Below are 19,296 nucleotides of genomic sequence, written 5' to 3'. Positions count from 1 at the left end.
TGGCGGAGTCAGCTAGCTGTCCCCAGGTTCTTGGCTGGGTATGTGGCTGCCTAGAATGGAAGCTGCATTTCCCAGCCTCCTCTTGCCTCTGGGTCTGGTCATGTGACTAAGTTATAGCTAATCGGATGTATGTGGAAGTGTCATGTGACGCCTTCTGGGAACTTTCCTTAAAAGAGAGCTGGTGCAGATCCTTTGCCCTCTTCTTCTTCATCCTTGTCTCCATCCCACTGCCTGGAATGTGTATGTGATGGTTGGAGCTCTAGCCACCATCCTGAATCACGAGAACAAGAGTCAAATCCAGAAGTGGCTGGAGTAGTGAGTGGAAAGAGCCACATCTGGGAGGTCTTTGTGGAGCACAGCTGCCATACTGTTACCCCAAAACTGGGTTCACCTGCTGGTGGGTGTTGAGCCAAAAGACCCAACCAAGCCAAAGAGTGGGAGAAGGAGGCACTTATTACTTGAGGCAAGTAAGGAGAACACTGGGGATCTTTCCCAAAGCAGTGTCTCCCCGAATGGCAAAATTGGGGAAGTGTTAAGCTACGGGTACATGCATATTCGTGAAGAGGCTTGGGCAGTGTACACATCATAGAATTGGGGCAAAGGTTGACAGAAGGGTCAGAAAAGATCAACATCATCCCTCAGGTTCTAGTTGATCTGGTGGTTGAAGGGGGTTTAAATTCTGCAAAACAGCTCTTTTAAGAAAGTACTTCAGGCTAATCTGAAGTACTCAAAGAGAACTGGGAGTCTTTACAACTGCTACATTATCTTTGCTATTGTTATTTCTCCACCTGATAACAGCTGTTTCTTCCTGCATTCTTTTGTTCCCTTATGATCATTAATTACTGAGACCTGTTCAAGGACAAGCATTGTGGCCAGGCTTAGATGACAAAAACGGCTTAGGCCAAAAATGGCTTCTCTTATGTCAAAATGCTACATCTGGTTCTTTTCCTCGGGGACCCCCTACCCCATCTGCTTACAATACCAGCCCAGGACTGTCTTCCCTGAGGCTCTTACATGGAATTTCTGTTATCTAAGTCAAAACTGATCCTACCTGGTACAGAAATTTTTCCCCCTAAAAGCAAGTGTTCTGTCCTCAGCCCCTGTTTATTTACCCTGAAGTTATCTCAGCCTTTCCCATGGCCCTACTATGGGTCCCTTTGGATAACTCCCAAAACTGTCTCACTGGCCCAGCCCTCTTTCCTGAGCTCCAACCACACACATCCAACCCCCTAATTGCCATATCCAATTAATTATTCATTCGACAAACATCTTTTAAGCAACGTGTCAGGCTTTGTGCTGGATGAATCAGGCATGGTCCTTGCCCTCAAGGAGCTCCCAGTCCAGAGGAGGAACAGGCAGGTAAACAGATGCTCACTTCAAGGAAGTTCCTAAGAGGACTTGCTAACCCATGCTGGGCAGTGAGCTCATAGGGGAGTGTTTCTGGCAGAAGGGGCATTGAACCAAGTCCTGAAAGGAGTGAGGCAGGTGATTAGGACTGAGGTCATGGAGGGCCTGATTAGATCTATTCTCAGGGCACTGGTGAGCCATGGAAGATTCCGAAGCAGGAGCTGACCAGTTGGACTTGTGTTTCTAAAATATTACTCTGGCCACCAGGTGGAGAAAAGCAAGTGGGTGGGGGCCCTGCGGGAGGGCAATGAGGCTGCACGGGGCTGGGAGGCCAATGAGGAGGCTGCTGTAGCAATTCAGGTGCAAGAAGATAGTGACCTGAGCCAAGGGAGGGGCAGAGAAGCAGAAAAAAGTGGATGGATTCCAGGGATATTTAAGAAGCAGCATGGGCAGGACTTGGTGATCTACTGGTTGGAACAGGTAAGCGGTAGGCTATGACTCCCCCCAGGTGTCTGGCTCCAGACTGAGACAGGGACATAAGAGGCCAGGTTTGGGGGAGTGATATGGGGCTCTGTCTTGGACAAGTGGTGGGGTGAGGTGCCAGAGGATAGATACACAAGTGTAGAATGTAATTGAACCAAGAGTTGATGAGCTCGCCAGGGGAGAGGTGGGCTACCGCGAAGGTCAAGACGTCCTGCCCCAGCTCGCCATTCCTGCTGCCTGCTCACAGAGCCCTTCCCCAAATGAGAATCCGACTATGACCCCAGCATTCTGTTAAAACCGCTTCCCGTTTCTCCTACCCGCCACGCAGCAGAAGGCTGAACTCCTGAGTCTACCATTCAAGGCCTTCCTCCCTGGCCCCGGGCCCGGGCCCCATCTCTTTGCTGATCTCGCTTCGCCCCTCCCCTAGTACTCACTGCGCCGCATCCCCGCCCCCCACTCCAGGGGCAGGGGGTGCGCCCTTGCCCCTGCCAGGCCGAGATGGTTGGGGGACAAAGGGTTTTGGGGGGGAAGCAACCGTACCCTCCAGGCCCAGCTTAGGGGCCCAGGCCGCGGCCTGGAGGGATTTCGGGGAACCCCAGGTACCCTGCCGCGGGGCGATGGGGGCGTGACGAGGCCGGTCCAGCCGCAGGGGGAAGTACCCCTCCAGAGCCACCGCCCGCCGCGGCCCCTCCCTTCCAGGAGCCGGGCGGGAGTCCTGGGCTCTGATTGGGCGGCGCCGGAGGGGGGCCGCGCGGCCAGGCCAATGAGCGCGCGCCGAGCGCGGCGGCTGGCTGGGGAGCGAGCGCCGCTTGGAGCCCAGGGGCCGGCGGTCTGAGCTCCGTGATCTCGGCCCTGGATAGGCGGGCGGGGCGGGGTGCGCGCCGCGGGAGCGAGCCTGACCATCCTCAGGGCCGCGGAGACTGTCGCTGGGCGCCGAGGTAGGGGTCGGCTGGGAGGGGGCCGGGGCAGGGGAGCGGGAGGGGACGAACGCCTGAACATCTGCTCGGAGCCTGCAGGCGAGAAGGATGGTCTGCGTCTACGAGGACAGCCGAGAACTAGTCCATGAGGGGATCCTCCCCCTTCGGTCTGCGGGGCCCAGTCTATGCGGTGCCTCCCGGAGCCTGCTTCTGTCTGCGCTGGCATCCGGGACCGCATCTATGAGGGCGCCCCGCCGTCTGCGTCCCTTTCCCAGCTCTGGTCTGCGGGACCGCGTCCATACTGGGCGCACTACCCCCGCCCCAGCTCGTGGTGGGAGGCTGTGTCTATGCGGAGTGGGCCCAGACAGGTGAACCCACGTGTGGATCTGCGCGGAGCGCTCCTCCCACACTGCCCACCTCCGAGTCTTCGTGCTGGAGCTGGGGCGGGGGGATGAATGGGACAGATGCGACGCTCGTGGCTTTAGCTGCGCACTCCTCCCTGGTTGGGGCGGGGGTGGAGTGGGGCGGCGGAGGTGGATGCTGCGGTTTCGGTGGCCCGACAGGCACAGAACTGGTGGCTCGGAGGGTGCACACGTGCACAGGGACTTGTGTGTGGTGTTTGGAGGCGGGTGTGCGTGTGTCACGTGGGCACAGGAGTGTGCCTGTGTGCATTACAGGATGGAGTGGTGTGTGCGGGCGGGTCACGCGGACATCGGCGTGCGCTTGCTCCGGGAGTGGGGGGTGTGTGTGTGTGTGTTTGTGTGTATCTTGAGGGTGCAGGGGTGTGTAGAGAAGGCTGCGTCCCGGGTCACAGGACTGTGCCTCGGTGGGCTCCTATGGGGCTGTATATCTGCCAAGTGGGCCGGGGGTGGGGGTGGGAGGAGCACACAGCTTGTGTCCTTGAGGGTGCACTGGCTGCCCCCACAGCCCTCACTCCGTCCTTCAGTGCATACAGACTGAGCACCCACTGTGTGCCAGACCGTGTCCTAGGCCCACAGACTCCGGGGACTCCTGCCCCTTCCTTGGCCTCTTACCCTCAGTCCCCACAGAAGGCAGAGGGATCATTTTTTAAAACCTCATCCAAATCGAGTCACTCCCCTACTCAAAACCTTCCTCTGGCTTTCGAGGTCTCCTGGTCTCTATCCAAAAAGACCCCCAAAGCCAAGCCCTGAGCCCCAGCCAGGAAGTGGCTCTCTGTCATGCACAGTGTGAACTTCTATCCTCTCCTCTGAAACCCATACTCAGCAATCATGAAAGAGCTTAAATGCCACCTCCTCCAGGAAGCCATCCCTGAGGCCAGGCACAGTGAATGACTGGGCCTTGTCATCCAGGTGTAACTCTGCTTGCCATCAGGTACCTCTCACACGTGGACACCCCACTCTGGTGACATCAGCCTCCTTGCTGTTCCTCAGACAGCGCAAGCACCGTCTCACCTCACAGCCTTTGCGGTTGCTGTGCCTAAAATGCCCTCCCCAGATGTCCACACTGTTCGCTCCCTCACTTCCTTCAGATTCTGCTCAAATCCTGCATCAGAAAGACCTTTCCTGATTGCCCTGTATAAATAGCACCCCCCAGTGCCTCACTCTTGATTCCCCTGACACGATTGTATTTCTTCTCCATAGCATGTACTGTTTGACATACCGTCTACTAATTCCTGGCTTTCTTGTTTGTTGCTTCTTGCCCCACTAGAAATTAGACTTCACCAGAGCAGGGACTTGGTCTTTTTGGTTCGCTGCTTTATTTCCGGGCACCTAGCACAGTGCCTGGGCACATACAGCAGGTGCTCAATGAGTTTTTCTCGCATGAATGAATGACTCTGGGTTTGCGTCCCAGAAGTCTGTGTCCCTGGCTGCCCCCCAGCCTGTGAGCCCCAGTCTGAGTCTAGGTCTCCTGCTCTTCTGTCCTCCAGATTCCAAGATCCCGGAAGGCCAGGTCTGGAAGAACTGGGACCAAATTTGCATGTTAGGAATATTCCCTCTAGCAACTGGTCTGGAGGATGGGGTGTGGTGGGGTTGGGGTGTGAGCCTGGAGGCGGGTGGCCTGTGTGGCGGAAACAGGGGGGAAGGAAAGTGGAGGTCTGCGTCTGGACTTTTTAAGGAGTTGGGCTCAGTGACCTCATCCAGCACAGCAGTGGGGAGATCAGGAAGGAGATGTCTGAACTGCCCTCCAGCAGCAAAGGAGAGGGAGGTGTGTTCTGGCAGAAGGCACAGCTTGGACAAAGGCCTGGCAGCAGAACAGAGTCTGCAGTTTGGGACTTGCAGCCAGAGTGGAGAGTAAGTGTGGGATTAGGGGGGATAAGGATGGGCAAAAGGGAAAAGATGGCTGATAAGGAGGGCTCCTGGGTTTCTGGGCTGGGAGAACTGGTGGGGGGGGGCACTCGTCTCAGCAATGGGGACAGAGGAGGAAGAGCAGACTCGGGGAAATGCTGAGTTGAATTGGAGCCTCGTTGGAACCGAGCTGCCAGGGAACACGGAGGGGAGGAGGCGCAGACCTGGTATGGAGGATGCGGAGGGGCAGAGGGAGAGGGGGAGGCCTGGAGACCATCAGCCAAGGGCGCTCAGGATGTGCTGAGGGCTGCCGTGCTGAATCAGGCACAGAGCCCATCTCGGTGCCTGGGGCCTCCCTGGGAATGGGGGGGCGGGGCGCGTCGTCACAGCAGGCGTCCTCGAGCATGACTTGGCACCAGACGCCTGGGCCTCCCTCGAGGGGACTGAGTCATCCCGGGTGGGGGTGGGAGCCACAGAGGCCACCCGTTGCCAGGGCCATCCAGACACTTGTCAGGAGCATAAACATGGCCCCTGTGAGGCAGCCCAGTGATGTCAAGGCCACTTTCTGTGTCTGGCCCGGGTGACTGGACCACCTCCTTACAGCTTTCCCTTCTGGCCTGCCCTCTGCCAGCCAGGGCCACAGCTTGTCTTGCCTAGATGATAGCTGGTCCCCTGCTCAACCTTGTCCTGAGGTTCTCAGCAGCCTTCCAGAACTCAGGGTGCGGCCTGACTAGTCCCTGAAGTCATCCCAGGAGGGGCTGCTTGAACCAGCGTGGATGAGAGCAGGATACACCTGCTCTGTCCTGCGCTGGGCCTCCTCCGAGGGACCCAGGTGATGAGGCACATCCTGAGGGGGAGGCCTGGCCAAGCAGGGTCTGGAGCCTGGGTCTGCATCCCTTGGGAATAGCCAGACACCTGCGGATGAGGGACACAGCCTGGGAGGAGAAGCCTGAGGGGGTAATGCGCCAGGCCACCTGGGAGCGGGGGCAGATGTGGGGCTGTGCTTTGTATGTACATCAGGGCTCGCCCTCGGTAGCTGTGCCACAGACTCGTCCCAGCTCCACGTCGCTCAGGCACAATCCGCTTCAACGTTCACAGTCTCATGCCTTTCCTCCCATAGCCCTGGGAGGCAGCACGATGGTGGCTATCTGTGCAATTCACAGATGAGCAAGCTGAGGCTCCAAGAAGTTCAGTGATTTGTCCAGACAGCACAGCCACAGGCTGGGAGGACAGACTGGGGTGGCAGTTTTCAGTGAGGGAGGGCCTGAGCCTGGCCATTCTCGGCTGCGGACCAGGCTGGTCCCTGGGAGGCTCCCCATGCCCATAGGAGTCCTTGCTCTGCCCTGGGCCTGGGTGCCAGCCTGTCTGTCCTTCTATTTGCCCATGTGGCTCCCAGCCACCTGCTGAGTCAGTTTCTACGTAGTGTGCACGGAGGCCTCAGCTTAGGGAGGGCCTTGAGAGACCCCCTGGGTGAGCCTCCAGAGAGGGGTGGGTCCTGCCCAAGACACACAGCCCAGCCCAGCAGGCAGCCCCAGGCTGGTAGACTGTTGACCATGTGGGAAGTTCAAACGTGACTCTGTGGGATCAGGTTCCTATGGCCCCCCGGGGGCGCAGGCCCCACCCCCCATTCTGGGGCACACATACACAAAGACCTAAAGGCACACAATGCACGTGAACACACTTATCCACGAGTATAGACCACACCCATAGATTTTTGTTTCCGTGCAGATGCCCTCCTGTGTGTGTTCCGCCGCCCCCGCCCCCCACCCCCCACACACGCTGTCACCCCGAGCCTACAGCCCTGCTCACACGTACTCTCTCACGCAGACACACGGCCCTGTCGCCTGGACACGAGGCAGGAACCTGGGGCCTCCCCGGGGCGCCTCCTGCACAGACGTGCTTAGTCACCTGAATTTGATCCAGGCGGGAGGGAGGGCGGAGGGCCTGACGTCAGCCCTCACAGCTGTCTTGTGCCGCCCGCGCATCCATCTGGGCCACCGCGTGTCCCAGGCAATCACAACAACAGCAGCACAACTCTGTTTTACGGGGCTTCGTTAGTGGCAGGGCTGGTTCTGAGCCCGGGAAGGGTGTTCACTCCTTTTCACAGCCCCGCGGGCGGGTGATACTGCTGTTAACCTCATTCTGCAGATGGGGAAAACCCAGGCAGAGTGCAGTCACCTGCCCATGGGCACATGGCCAGGAAGGAGCGTAGCCTGGCAGCCTGGCTTCAGAGCCTGGGTCCTCAACCAGGTAACAGGGCCCCAAACTGGAGCAGGAAGGCTCTGCCCTGACCTGCTGTGTGACCTCAGACCCATCCCTGCCCCTTGCTGGGCCCTACTTTCCCAATCTGAGAAAAGAGGGAAAGAGAGTTGAAGGAGGATGGCCTGTGGCTGGGGTAACAGCCTCAGGGAAATCTTATGCAAATTTGATGGGCTAGGGCAGCCTGTGGCCTCTGCCTGTGGTGACTCTCAGTCCCCTCGGTCACTGCTGTGGACAAGAGGACAGGAGTTCCACACACTGCCATTCGTTCCCTGCCATGGGCTGGGGCTTAGGCTCCTTGGGGTCTCCTCTCCCCTCTCTGCTTTTCCATCTGTCTAATGGGGCCAGGACTGTAATGATCACTATGGCAACCACTCATTCATTCAAAAAATATTTACTGCTACTCTGTGCCAGGCACTGCTGCTGACGCCAGTAATCTTATGGAGACGAGGCAGACAAGAGCCCTAACCTGTGGAGTTTATATTCTGGTGGGAGAAAAAGGGCCTACAGAGTGAGGGGGAGGGGCGGCAGGGTGAGCCACCTACAGGGTGGGCCAGGCTTGTAGGGCTCCCTTTAGCCTTGGCTTCTTCCTTCTTGCAGCCATCTGGTTCCCAAAGCCTCCCTGATGCTCTAATCCCATTCCACCTCCTCCAAGGAGGCCTCCATGATGCTCCAGCCCTACTCCCTTCCTCACCTACTTCAGAGAGTCCTCCCCAATGTTCTACTCCTACTTGCCACTCTCACCTCCTCCAGGGAGGCCTCCCTGATGCTCTAGCCTCACCAACCCCGACTCCCCTCACTCCTTTAGGTCCAGTGTCCATGTCTTTTCCTGTTGCCAGTCTAAATTCCCTTCTCCCTTCCTTTCCGCATGCCAACATCAGCTCCACCAGGCTTCCACTCATACAATACACTGTGTGCCAGGCACAGGGGGTCTGGACCACACCCTTACCCACAATCCATCTCCAAGTTTTGCTGTGGCCCTAGGAATCTGGGAAGGTCCTGCATCTGTGGTACAGATGGGGAGACTGAGGCTCAGAGTCAGGAAGGAGCTGCCCAGGGCCCACAGTAGGTTGGCAGGCAGGACTGGAACCCAGCCCAGGCTCCTCTGTGGCCAGTGGACTCCAGTGAACCCTGCCTCCTTGACATCTGTCAAAGCAAGGTGATGGGGGAATAAGGGGTGTAACGGAGACCATGTTCTCAAAATTGTTGTGTGGTGACAGCGCAAGTTACTACCAGACAGGAAGGGCAGAGGGTCAGGAGTCCACTTACTTCCTTTTCCTGAGAAGATGCGGAGTCTGGTCCAGGAAAGGGGAGGGGCATCGAGTGGGGTGGGGCCAGTGCTCAGCCTGGGGCAGAAATGGAGTCCCAGCCTGAGTATCAGGGTTCAGCCCTGGGTCAGGGTTCAGCCCAGAGTTGTAGTCGAGTGTGAGGGCTGGGGCTGGATGTTGAAGGTTGGTTTGGGGTTCAAGCTGGAGTTAGTCCTTGGCCTGGAGCCTAGATGGGGGCTCAGACTGCAATAGGGCCAGGGTGGATATAAGGCCAGGCCAGGGGGAGCATCTCAGCCTGAACAGATGTGGGGAAAATTTTAGCCACATGAATAAACTGGAAGGAAAAACCAGGAGAAATAAGTGCAGTGAAGTCTCTCTTCACAATCACCAAAGTAGCAGCCCCCTCCTCTAAAGGACTCTGTCCTGGGTTGCCGGCTCTGCTAGGGCAGGGAAGGGAGCAATGGGAGACTTGCCCTGTGGCCCTGGAGAGGTCTCCTGGAGGAAGTGAGACGGGTGGGAGAGGCTGGAGACCCAGGGAAGTCTTCCTGGAAGCAGTGACGGGTGGAGGGGGGTGCCTGGAGAATCAGGAGCCCAGCTCAGCTTCCAGGCGGCAACAGCAGCAGCATTGGAATGCTCTGTTGTCAGGGGGTGGGGCTGTGAGTCACTGGGCTGTCTGCTGGATGGGGGCCTGAGCTGACCTGGGGCTCTGTTTCTCCCAGTACTGCTGGGCCTCCAGTGTTCTGCCCATGTCTGTCTGTCCTGACTCCAGAATATCAGATTCTCCCTGCTTCCCTGTGAAGCCAGGAAGGCTGATGTGACTGTGCCTGTTTTACAGATGCGGACACTGAGGTCTAGAGGGCTGGTGTGCAGCAGAGCCAGATGAGTTCCTGGAATTCCTTTAGTTAGTAGGGAGACCTGAGTTTGGATGCTGGCAACCCAGGCAGTGGGAACAGGCCAGGTAAAGACATGGAGGTGGGACTCAGTTTGTGGCTACGATGGAAGAAGGGCCTGGAAATCTGACCTCCTTGCTCTGTGGCCAGGATTGACGGCTTCTCTGCCCTCTTTTCTCAGGTTCCCAATAAGGCTGCACAGAGGAACCCCCTGACTGTGGCAATGGAGGGGGGCCCAGCGGTCTGCTGCCAGGACCCTCGGGCAGAGTTGGTGGAGCGAGTGGCAGCCATGGATGTGGCCCACTTGGAGGAGATGGATGGCAGCCCAGAGCCCACCAGGAACTGTGTGGACCCTCCATCACGGGCCAGAGCTGCCTCCGTGATCCCCGGCGGTACTTCAAGATGCCCCGCCGCCCGGCCCAGCCTCTCGGCTAGGAAGTTCTCCCTGCAGGAACGGCCAGCGGGGAGCTGCCTGGAGGCCCAGGCTGGGCCTTACGCCACAGGGCCTACCAGCCACATCTCCCCACGGGCGTGGCGCAGGCCCACCATCGAGTCCCACCACGTGGCCATCTCGGACGCAGAGGTTGGTGGGGCAGAGCTAGGGGGTGCCCACGAGCTTTTCAGTAGTCCTCAGTGAAGACCCTTTGCAGTTCCTATCCCTGCCACACAGCTGTCTAGCCTTTGGTTTGCGTACCCCCAGAGCTGAGGAGCTCACTACCTCACTACCTGGTCTCTTCCCACCCAGGGGAACTTCATCTGAGCCAATTGCTGCCTCCTGTAAGTCTCACCATTCCCACCCCCAGTCCAGGCCTAGGAAATAGGTCCCTCCCTTCTTCCCCCAAGAAGTCCTCTTAGAGATTTGAAGATAGACAGTGCGTCCTCCTGTCCCCCAAGTCTTCCCCAGCTTGAGCCTTCCACCTCTAATCCTGCCTCTTAGAGTCTGCTCTGACTCAGAAGCTGCCAGCATGCTACCAGCCTCTGGGCTCCGTCCTTGCCACTTAGATCTGAAAGGGAACCCAAGTACGAGCAATCTACAGGCTTCAGAAGCTGAGCTTTTCACGCCTGAGCCAGGGCTCTGGTCTCCTGTCCCCAAGGCTCTCCTCATCTTTCTTGTCCATGCAGTCTCCTCATTCAGCTGCTTCTGGAAATACTTGCTCATGGGTTTCTCCCATCAGGGTCTCCCAGCCCCCAGCATCCAGGTAGGAATCAGTGCATTTTTTCCACCACTTCCTAGGGAGCAAAGCATAGGCGTGGTTCATCATTCATGTTTTCAAACATTGTCCAAGTCTCCTTGTCACTTTCGGCATCACTTTTGGCATTGGCACCACCTCACTTGCCTATGTAAACTTGAAAGGTTGGTGAGACCCAGGGTCTGGGAGCAAGGGGCCTGGGGCCAGGATGGGGCCCTGGACGTGCTCCTGGAGTGGGAGCAGTGCTGCTTCTGGATCAAGCTTTACCTGATGTCCTCTCTCTTTCCCCCACCAGGACTGTGTGCAGCTGAACCAGTACAAGCTGCAGAGTGAGATTGGCAAGGTAGGCCTGGGGGCAGGCCAGGAGCAGTGAGAACTTGTCTGGGGGATTTGCGGAGGCAGCCTGTCCAGATCCTCTGCTTGGCAAAATCCCCTCTCCTCCTCTGGGAATGTGAGGCTGGGCCAAGAAGGTCCTAGCCTGGAAATGAGGAAAGTTTTGTCCTCTATAGGAAACACCTGGGGTGGGGGGTGGGAGATGACTCCTGATTCCTGACTCCCCAGAGTTTTTTTGTTTTTTGTTTTTTTATAAATTTATTTATTTATTTGTTTTTGGCTGTGTTGGGTCTTCGATGCTGTGCACGGGCTTTCTCTAGTTGTGGTGAGCGGGGGCTACTCTTCGTCGTGGTGCACGGGCTTCTCATTGCGGTGGTTTCTCTTAATGTGGAACACGGGCTCTAGGCGCGTGGGCTTCAGTAGCTGTGGCACATGGACTCAGTAGTTGTGGCTCGCGGGCTCTAGAGCGCAGGCTCAGTAGTTGTGGCACATGGGCTTAGTTGCTCCGCGGCATGTGGGATCTTCCCAGACAAGCGCTCGAACCTGTGTCCCCTGCATTGGCAGGCGGATTCTTAACCACTGCGCCACCAAGGAAGTCCCCTCCCCAGAGTTTTTGATGGAAGGGACTGGGGAAGGCATAGAGCTGTGTTGAGCCCGGCAGGGGCAGTGACCAGGGCATAGGAGCCCTCTCCCTGCCCGCCTGAAATTTATGCCCACTGGTGGCAGGGGTGGAGATGGGAAGCGGGAGGAGGGGCCTGGAGCCGTTCAGGCTCTCCTTCTCCTGGGCTAGTCCTGGGGGAGGCTGTCCTGTCCAGTGGGGGCTGACCTGTGTCTATCTGCAGGGTGCCTACGGCGTGGTGAGGCTGGCCTACAACGAAAGTGAAGACAGGCACTATGTGAGTCTGGGGATAGCTGGGCCCTAGGAGGCTGGGCCCTAGGAGCTGGGCCCTAGGAGGCTGGGGGGTGGGCAGAAGCTGGGCTAAGACAGAGGACAAGGCTGCCTGTGAACGGAGTGAGGTCCCTCTAGTTGCGGCATGCAGGCTCTTTAGTTGTGGTGCGTGGGCTTCATTGCCCTGCGGCATGTGGGATCTTAGTTCTCTGACCAAGGATCGAACCCACGTCCCCTGCGTCGGAAGGCAGATTCTTAACCATTGGACCACCAGGGAATTCTCTGAATGAGCTTCTTGACCCTGGGAATATGCAAGCAGAGGCTGGATGCCTCCAAGGGGAGAGCTCTAGAAAGGCTTGTTGGGGGGAATAGGGGTAAGGCCTAGGTTCAGGTATGGCTACCTCCTATCCCAGCATAACTGCAGCCAGTCCATAGCCTCAGTGCCAGTGGCAGATGCTCGTGTGCCTTTCTGGACCTCAGTCCACATGTAACCAGCCTGTTCTAACCCCTGGTGGCTTCACACAAGTGACATGTCTGCCCCTCCCTCCTCAGGCGATGAAAGTTCTTTCCAAGAAGAAGTTACTGAAGCAGTATGGCTTTCCACGTACGTATCTGTCCGGTCCTGGGCTTGGGAGCTCCTGGCCTGGGGGCATAGGAGGAGGAGACCTCGGAGGCTGGTTTTTGTTACGACTGGGGATAGACAGGGAGAGCGTGAGCAAAGGCCTGGTGGTGGGACTGTGCTTGGGGGGTTGAGGCCAAGGCCATGGTCTTGCAAGATTCTTGCCTGAGGCTGGTCACAGGGCCGTGGTGAAGCCCAGCCTTCTGCAACTGGCTGGACCCCCCTTCCTGGTCACAGGTCGCCCTCCCCCTAGAGGGTCCCAGGCTGCCCAGGGAGGACCAGCCAAGCAGCTGCTGCCCCTGGAGCGGGTGTACCAGGAGATTGCCATCCTGAAGAAGCTGGACCATGTGAATGTGGTCAAGCTGATCGAGGTAGGTGGTGAGTCAGTGAGGCCTGTGGAGTAGCCTCTGGTGCAGGGGGCGCTTGGCACGGACCCAGGGGTCCTGCTGAGGGAAATATGCCAAAGGCAGGGCCAGAATTGGGGTGGGGACTGCCGGGAGGCTTCTGGGGTCAGTTCAGGCTGGTCTGGGATGTTCTCAAGTTCTCATGGAGGGGGACGAGCTGCCCCAGAGGCAAGAAGTGAGGGAGGCAGGAGGGGAAGAGGGGCTGGGTGCCGTGTGGTGAACCCAGGTCAGGGCCAGTGATTTCTGAGGCCTCATCTGCCTGGTGCCTGCATAGTTCCTGCTCCATCGTCCAGGGTGGCTGCGGAGCACACTACGGGTCCTGGGGCTGGTGAGGATGAGGAAGCCTGGGATGCCCACCCCATAACTCCCCAAGACTCACCCTCATGTCTGCTCCCTCTCACCAGGTCCTGGATGACCCAGCTGAGGACAATCTCTATTTAGGTGAGTGACCCAGCTCATCCCCAAAGCAGCTTACCCCGGTGGGTCTGAGTGCTCCCCGGGGACACACTTGACGTTCAGATGGGCCATGTGCAACGCACTGACCTCCTGGGGGCAGGGAGGAAATACATGTTCTCAAGGACCAGATTCTCTTGCCCAGCCCTGCTGAGCCAGGCTCAGAATATCCAGTTAGATTCAACAAATATTCCCAAGCCCCCACTCCACTGATCGGAGAGATGGTGGATCAGATAGATACAGGAAGTAGGCTATGTGATGTGGGTTCCCAGACTCCATCTGATAACTCTGTGCCTCAGTTTCCTCACCTGTAAAATGGGGATAATAATGGTATCTACCTCATAGTGTTGATGTGAGAAGTAAATGAGTTATTATATACAAGACACATTAGCTATTATTAGTAATAGTATGCAGTTGTTATTACTTAAGTCCTTGGTGCCTGATTCAGGGCTGGGCTTAGCGGCTCTCAGGGAATGGGCCAGAAGGAACACTGGCTTAGGAATCAGAGGCCAAGTCTTTAGCCTCCACTCCCTCTCCTATCTGCCTATCTGCTATGACCTGTGGGAAAACTCCTGCCCCTTCTCTGAGGTTCAGTTTCCCCCCTATAAAAGGGGTCTATGTTGATGGTCCTCACTCGGCACCTGAGAATCTAGTGAGGCAGGTCCATAGTCGACCCACTCTCATTTACTTCCTCTGATACCCTGGGACCCCTGTCCTATCCCTCCCTCAAGTATGCCTGGATGCCTGCCCCCTCTCCCACCCTCCAGAACAGGGAGGAACCTTGGCATCGGCTGTTTTTTCAGCCTGGCTGCACCTTACCTACTCTTCTTTTCTTCTCTTTTCTTTCAGTGTTTGACCTCCTGAGAAAGGGGTGAGTTCCCCATCCCGATCAGGCAGGTCAAGTCTTCCTTTCCCTCCCTGTATCCCTAGTCCTGGGGTCAGCTACTCTAGTGAAAAAAAGAGGTCCAGGCTCTGTCCTTAGGGAGCTGTGGTCTGGGTTGGGAAGTGGGGGCAGAACGAGAGACCAAGAGGATGATTCTTTGAAGGCCGGTGGGGTCAGTGAGACTGGAATAGCCAGGGAGGCCTCAGGAAGAGGGCGTGGGTTTCGAGCCAGGCCTTGAAGAACTGGAAAGAAGATTTTGATGGAGAAGAGGGAGAAGAAAGGAATATTTCTCCAGCAAAAGTATAGAGATGGAACTCAACTCTCATCTGTATTCAAATCACAAAGAGTTCTTTCAGTTTTACAAGTTTGTGAGTTGGGTGGCTGGGACCCCATTCACTCCCATTTACAAGAAGGGAAGCTGAGGTTCAGAGAGGGTAAGTGGCTTGCCCAAAGTCACACAGCAAGTCACTGATGAAATCTAGGGTTGTAACTCATGTTTGCCTTGTCTGACCTTCTCAGGGTATGTGCAGAACAGCAGACATGCAGTAAAGGGCACGGGGCTGGGTGGACTGGGGGCCCTAACTGCCAAGGCCTTGAATACAGGCTGTGACTTGTCTCTCTGCCTGGGAGGCTACCTAAAGACCAATTTGGGGAAGGGGCAGGGAGTGGTGTCCTTTTAAGACTCAGGGGCTTCCAGCATTTTTGACCTCCCTTAAAAGTAAGAAATACAAGTTTTACATTGCCATCCATATCTGTAATTGAAACCAAAGTTTTATAAAACAGTGTATTACATGTGATAGACTCTGATATATTCTACTTCATTAGGAAAAAAAAAAAAAAAAAAGCAGTAGGCATCCACTGAATTGATTTCATGACCTTCTTGGTCCTGGACCTACAGTTTGAAAACACTGCCCTAAATGTCATCTTCACAACTGTTTGATTATAGATAATTAAGTACTTAGAAGAAGGAATACCAAGCCAATCAGAAATTAAGATAAAGCTAATTTGAAATTGTAGTCATTGAAAAGGGATATTTGCGTCTATGCGTGTTTTCAAATTTTCATTATATGGGAGAAGAAGCTACTATCTTGGGTTTTAGGGACCCGTTCGAGCATAGAGGGCTCCCAAAAGGTCCCGAGGGGTCTGTACGGCCCAGCCCCTGTTCCCCTCCACCTGACATCTGCCTTTACTCATCCTGATTCCGGCTAAACATCCCTCCTCCCCGCCCTCCCCATAGGCCGGTCATGGAAGTGCCCTGCGACAAGCCCTTCCCCGAGGAGCAAGCTCGTCTCTACCTGAGGGATATCATCCTGGGTCTTGAGTACTGTGAGTGAGGGGCTGCCTGCCCCCCTGGGGCTGGAGACCCGGGGGGAGTGGAGGGGACACAAGAGGAGACGGAGCCCAGGCTGAGCAGGCTCTGAGCAGTTCCTGTCAATCAGTGCTGATCTACCAATCATCTTTAGTTGGGGGTGGGGAAATGGGCGTGTGAGCGGGGCCGAAACTTCCTGAACAGGTAGGGTGGCGGCAGACTTCACTGGGCATGCGCCAGGTCCTTCTCGGCGCCTGGTCGTCACCGCGTCGGCCTGCGCCTTGGATGTTCAGCGTGTATCTCACCTCTGCTGAATTCTTAGCCAAGCTTAGCCTCTCCACTGGGCCTCGAGAGCTGTGGGAAGGAATTTATGTCCAGCGGCTTGAGGAAGAGTCTGTCCTGGCATGGGGCCAGTGGGTGGTAGCAGAGTCGGTTTACTGTGAGGGGCCCTAAGGTGATGAGAGCTCAGAAGGGAGGATGTTAGTTTAGCCTCTATCATCTGTGGAATTCATTTATTCATTCATTTATCCATTTACGAGTACCTACTAAGTGCCAGCTGGGGGCGTGTAGATGCCAAAGACCCAGAAGTGATCTCAAGGATCTTGCAGCCTAGTGGGAGGGGCGGGAACCTAAGCAGTGCCTGCCAAGGCTGGGGAGGCACAGGGGCTGTCAGAGCACTAAGGGACCAGGGGTGGCTTCCTGGAGGAGGCCACTTATGAGCAGGGTCCTGAAAGATGAGTAGGAGTTCGTTGGGTAGTTTGAGGCATGGTGGGAGGGAGTACACCAGGCGGAGAGAACTGCATGACAGCGGCACAGAGGGGAGTACTATTTGAGACTGGGAGAAGTTCAATTTGGTTAAGTCCAACCTGGGAGCCAGGGTTAGGGAAAGGCGGTGCTGTAAACACTGTCCAGGCTGCACGTGAGGGCTGGGAATGCCTCCATAGAGGACTTTCATGACTTCATCCTGTCAGCCTTGTGAGCCCCTGAGGGCTTCGAGCAGGGGAGGGGAGTGATAGGATTTACGTCTTGGAAAGCTCTGTCTGGCAGCATATGGTGGCTGGATGGAGGGCAAGAGGCCACCAGCTGGTCAGGGAGGAGGCTGGTTCTACAGCCCAACTGACAGATGGTGAGGCCTGGATTAGGGCAGTGGCAGCGGGGAGCATATGTGAACGAGGTGGGGTGGGCAGCATTGGGTGACTAACTGGTCATGGGGAGAAGAGGGCCCGCAGACACCTAGGGTTCTGGCCTGGTTTGGGGAGTGGGGCACAGCCCATCCCTCTGAAATCTCAGCTTGGTTTATCAGAAGCATATTCTCTCCCTAGGGGGACAGGTGAGGACCAGCTGAGGTTTGACCTGCAGTGACTGTCTTTATCTCATTTGAGCCACTCCAGTGCCTTCATTTTAATGCTGTCTTTGTACCTATGGGGAAACTGAGGCACAGAGAGGGGAGGGCTTTGCAGAAAGTCCTAACAAGGGCCTAGAGGTGTGAGAAGGGAGCATTTCACCCTGGTGTGGTCGGCAGCAGACACAACCCTATACCAGCTCGGCTTCCACCCACTTCTTGTCCTGGGCCTGTTGTCTCCCATCCTCTCTCCCTGCAAAAAAAAACAAAACAAAAAAGCAGAAAAAACAAGCTAATCCCATCTGGCTCTTGGGTAAAGCCTCATCAAGACCCAGCTAACCATGATGAAGGGCTTTCTGGAGTGATCCGGTCAGCACCAGGGACTGGACAGGCAGACAAATGGTGGCACCCGGTGCTGAAGACCCGCCTTGTGATTCTGGCCCCCGGAAGGGAGAGCTGAGGCTGCCCTGGGAAGGCCCTGTGGTCGGGGAGGCTCAGGCCTGATTCTTACAGACGGGGCAAGTGCAGCCATGCAGGTAGGAGAAGCAGTCGGATCTGGAATATATCTCACAGGTCCAGTCCTTAGAACTTGCTGCTGAATTGGATGTGGGGTCTGAAGGAGAGAGCAGTTGAGATTTTTGGCCTGAGCAGCTGATAATATGGCCATTAACTGAATGGGAAAGACTAGAAGAGGAGCAGAGCTTTTCTGTTCTGTTTGTTTGGCGGTGGTGGTATGTGTGTGTGTTTAGGCGGGGGGGAGGGGGGCCGGGGGGGGGGCGGGGGTTGCAGACAAGAGAAATCAAGTTCTCAATTAAATATGTGATTGACAAATACTGAGGTATATGTTGAGATGTCTATGGGATATCCATGTGGATAAAGAGCTGGGAGTTCAAGTGAGATGCCAGGGTTTGAGATAAGAATCTGAGCCCACTTTCCATGGTCAAATACACAGCCTCCTGAGCCTCTGTGTTCTGATGGGTGTGTGTCAAATGCTTTGTGTGTACCTGGCACATAGGAGGCAATCGCTATAGGGCCATGGGTCCTGTTGTTATTCTTATTAATATATGATGCTCACTCCCTCTGCCCCCAGCCTTCCTCTCCTTCTCCTTCCCCCTCCCCTTCCCTCCTTCCCATTCCATCTTCCCTCCTCTCCAACATCCTGCGGTCTGTTGGTCCAGGGGACCGTATTTGTTGAGCAGGGAGCCCATAAGTGGATGGCTGTGGGATGAGGTCAGTGCCTTTTCTCTGCTGGGACATCCCTGGCCGTCTCAGCCTGAGCTGCCCGTCTCTTCCCGGCAGTGCTGGACCCAGGAAGCAGGGTGGGCGCTCAGCCTACTAGAGAGGGCAGACCCTTACCCCGGCCACATTCATCCCGGCAGTCCCAAGGCCTGGGGTGCCCTCCCTCTCCAAAACTGCATCAGCCCAGAGTCCCTAGGGCTGAGGCGGTACCTCTGCAGGATACCCCACAATCCCACCCTCAGTCCGAGGAACAGGGACAGCTGTGACAGGCTGGGTGGGGGGATGGAACTGGGGAAAGATTTTGATGGGCTTCAAGCCTGTAGACAACACTCACATGGGAGGGCCAGGGATGGCCTATGGAGGACCCCTTCCCCCAGTTTCCTCTGACGTCCACCCTCAGTGGCAGGTGCCTTGATTGCCATGGAGAGAGCACTGGACTTGGGGTCCAAAGATTCCTAAGAGTCCAGTCCTGGCTCTGTTACTAACAGCCTAGGTTAGTGTCTTCACTGCATAGCTGAGCAGGGGGCCCTGAAGTCCTCTTCCGAGGTCCTCGAGAGCTGCATGTGTGCGGCGGACAGGAAGTCCCAGCTCCTTTTCTCCTGGAGTTTGAAGCAGCCTCCACAGCCAGGCGAGAGCAGGTGGGGGGTCTGGGCGGCAGGGCCCCAGGCCAGCGCTCGAGCTGCCTCTCTCTGCAGTGCACTACCAGAAGATCATCCACAGGGACATCAAGCCATCCAACCTGCTCCTGGGGGACGACGGCCACGTGAAGATCGCCGACTTCGGCGTCAGCAACCAGTTTGAGGGGAATGACGCTCGGCTGTCCAGCACGGCCGGGACCCCAGCGTTCATGGCCCCTGAGGCCATTTCTGAGTCCGGCCAGAGCTTCAGTGGGAAGGTGGCTCCCAGGACCCGGGCTGGGTTGGGGTTCAGGTGGAGGGGTGGGAGTACGTGCCACGGGGTCCCATTTCCAACCTGAGGGTGCCAGGGTCCTCATGTCTCAGGAGGGACCGAACATGGTCCCCTCCCTCACGTTTGCCTCCTTCTGGAGTCCGACAAACTCCCCCAACTTGGGCCTCCTCTCGTTCTCCAGCAAAACGGCCCCAAGTCTTCCCTGCAGGTACTTCCCGCCAGCTGCTCTGTGCTGAGTTCTGGGCTGGGCTGTGGAACAGACGGAGCCTGGACGGCCCAGCTCCCTGCCCTTCTG

The 19,296-nt window shown here is 56.6% G+C and overlaps 1 protein-coding gene across 6 annotated transcripts in view; it reads left to right on the top strand.

Annotated features, from left to right (window-relative positions):
• Nucleotides 1-1,622: 1,622 nt before the first annotated feature.
• CAMKK1 (calcium/calmodulin dependent protein kinase kinase 1) overlaps nucleotides 1,623-19,296 on the top strand; it is a 28,744-nt gene continuing 11,070 nt past the window's right edge. For 2 of the 6 annotated variants that reach the window (XR_014238158.1, XM_082370695.1), the window contains exons 1-11: nucleotides 2,635-2,768; nucleotides 4,845-5,020; nucleotides 9,613-10,014; nucleotides 10,917-10,964; nucleotides 11,797-11,850; nucleotides 12,396-12,447; nucleotides 12,700-12,833; nucleotides 13,271-13,307; nucleotides 14,169-14,190; nucleotides 15,440-15,528; nucleotides 18,788-18,987. Coding sequence is in view for 5 of the 6 variants with exons in the window: in XM_082370695.1 (XP_082226821.1) it covers nucleotides 4,898-5,020; nucleotides 9,613-10,014; nucleotides 10,917-10,964; nucleotides 11,797-11,850; nucleotides 12,396-12,447; nucleotides 12,700-12,833; nucleotides 13,271-13,307; nucleotides 14,169-14,190; nucleotides 15,440-15,528; nucleotides 18,788-18,987 (1,161 nt within the window). In the remaining variant the exon portion in view is untranslated. Of the gene's footprint in view, nucleotides 1,828-2,626; nucleotides 2,769-4,844; nucleotides 5,021-9,376; nucleotides 9,500-9,612; nucleotides 10,015-10,916; nucleotides 10,965-11,796; nucleotides 11,851-12,395; nucleotides 12,448-12,699; nucleotides 12,834-13,270; nucleotides 13,308-14,168; nucleotides 14,191-15,439; nucleotides 15,529-18,787; nucleotides 18,988-19,296 lie in introns of those variants that run through there. The other 4 variants (XM_082370696.1, XM_082370697.1, XM_082370699.1 and 1 more) reach the window with 4 other exon arrangements.

Source organism: Balaenoptera borealis (assembly GCF_965194805.1).
Source record: "Balaenoptera borealis genome assembly, chromosome: 20".
NCBI classification, from domain to species: Eukaryota; Metazoa; Chordata; class Mammalia; order Artiodactyla; family Balaenopteridae; genus Balaenoptera; species Balaenoptera borealis.
This window is presented reverse-complemented; position numbering and strand designations above follow the sequence as displayed.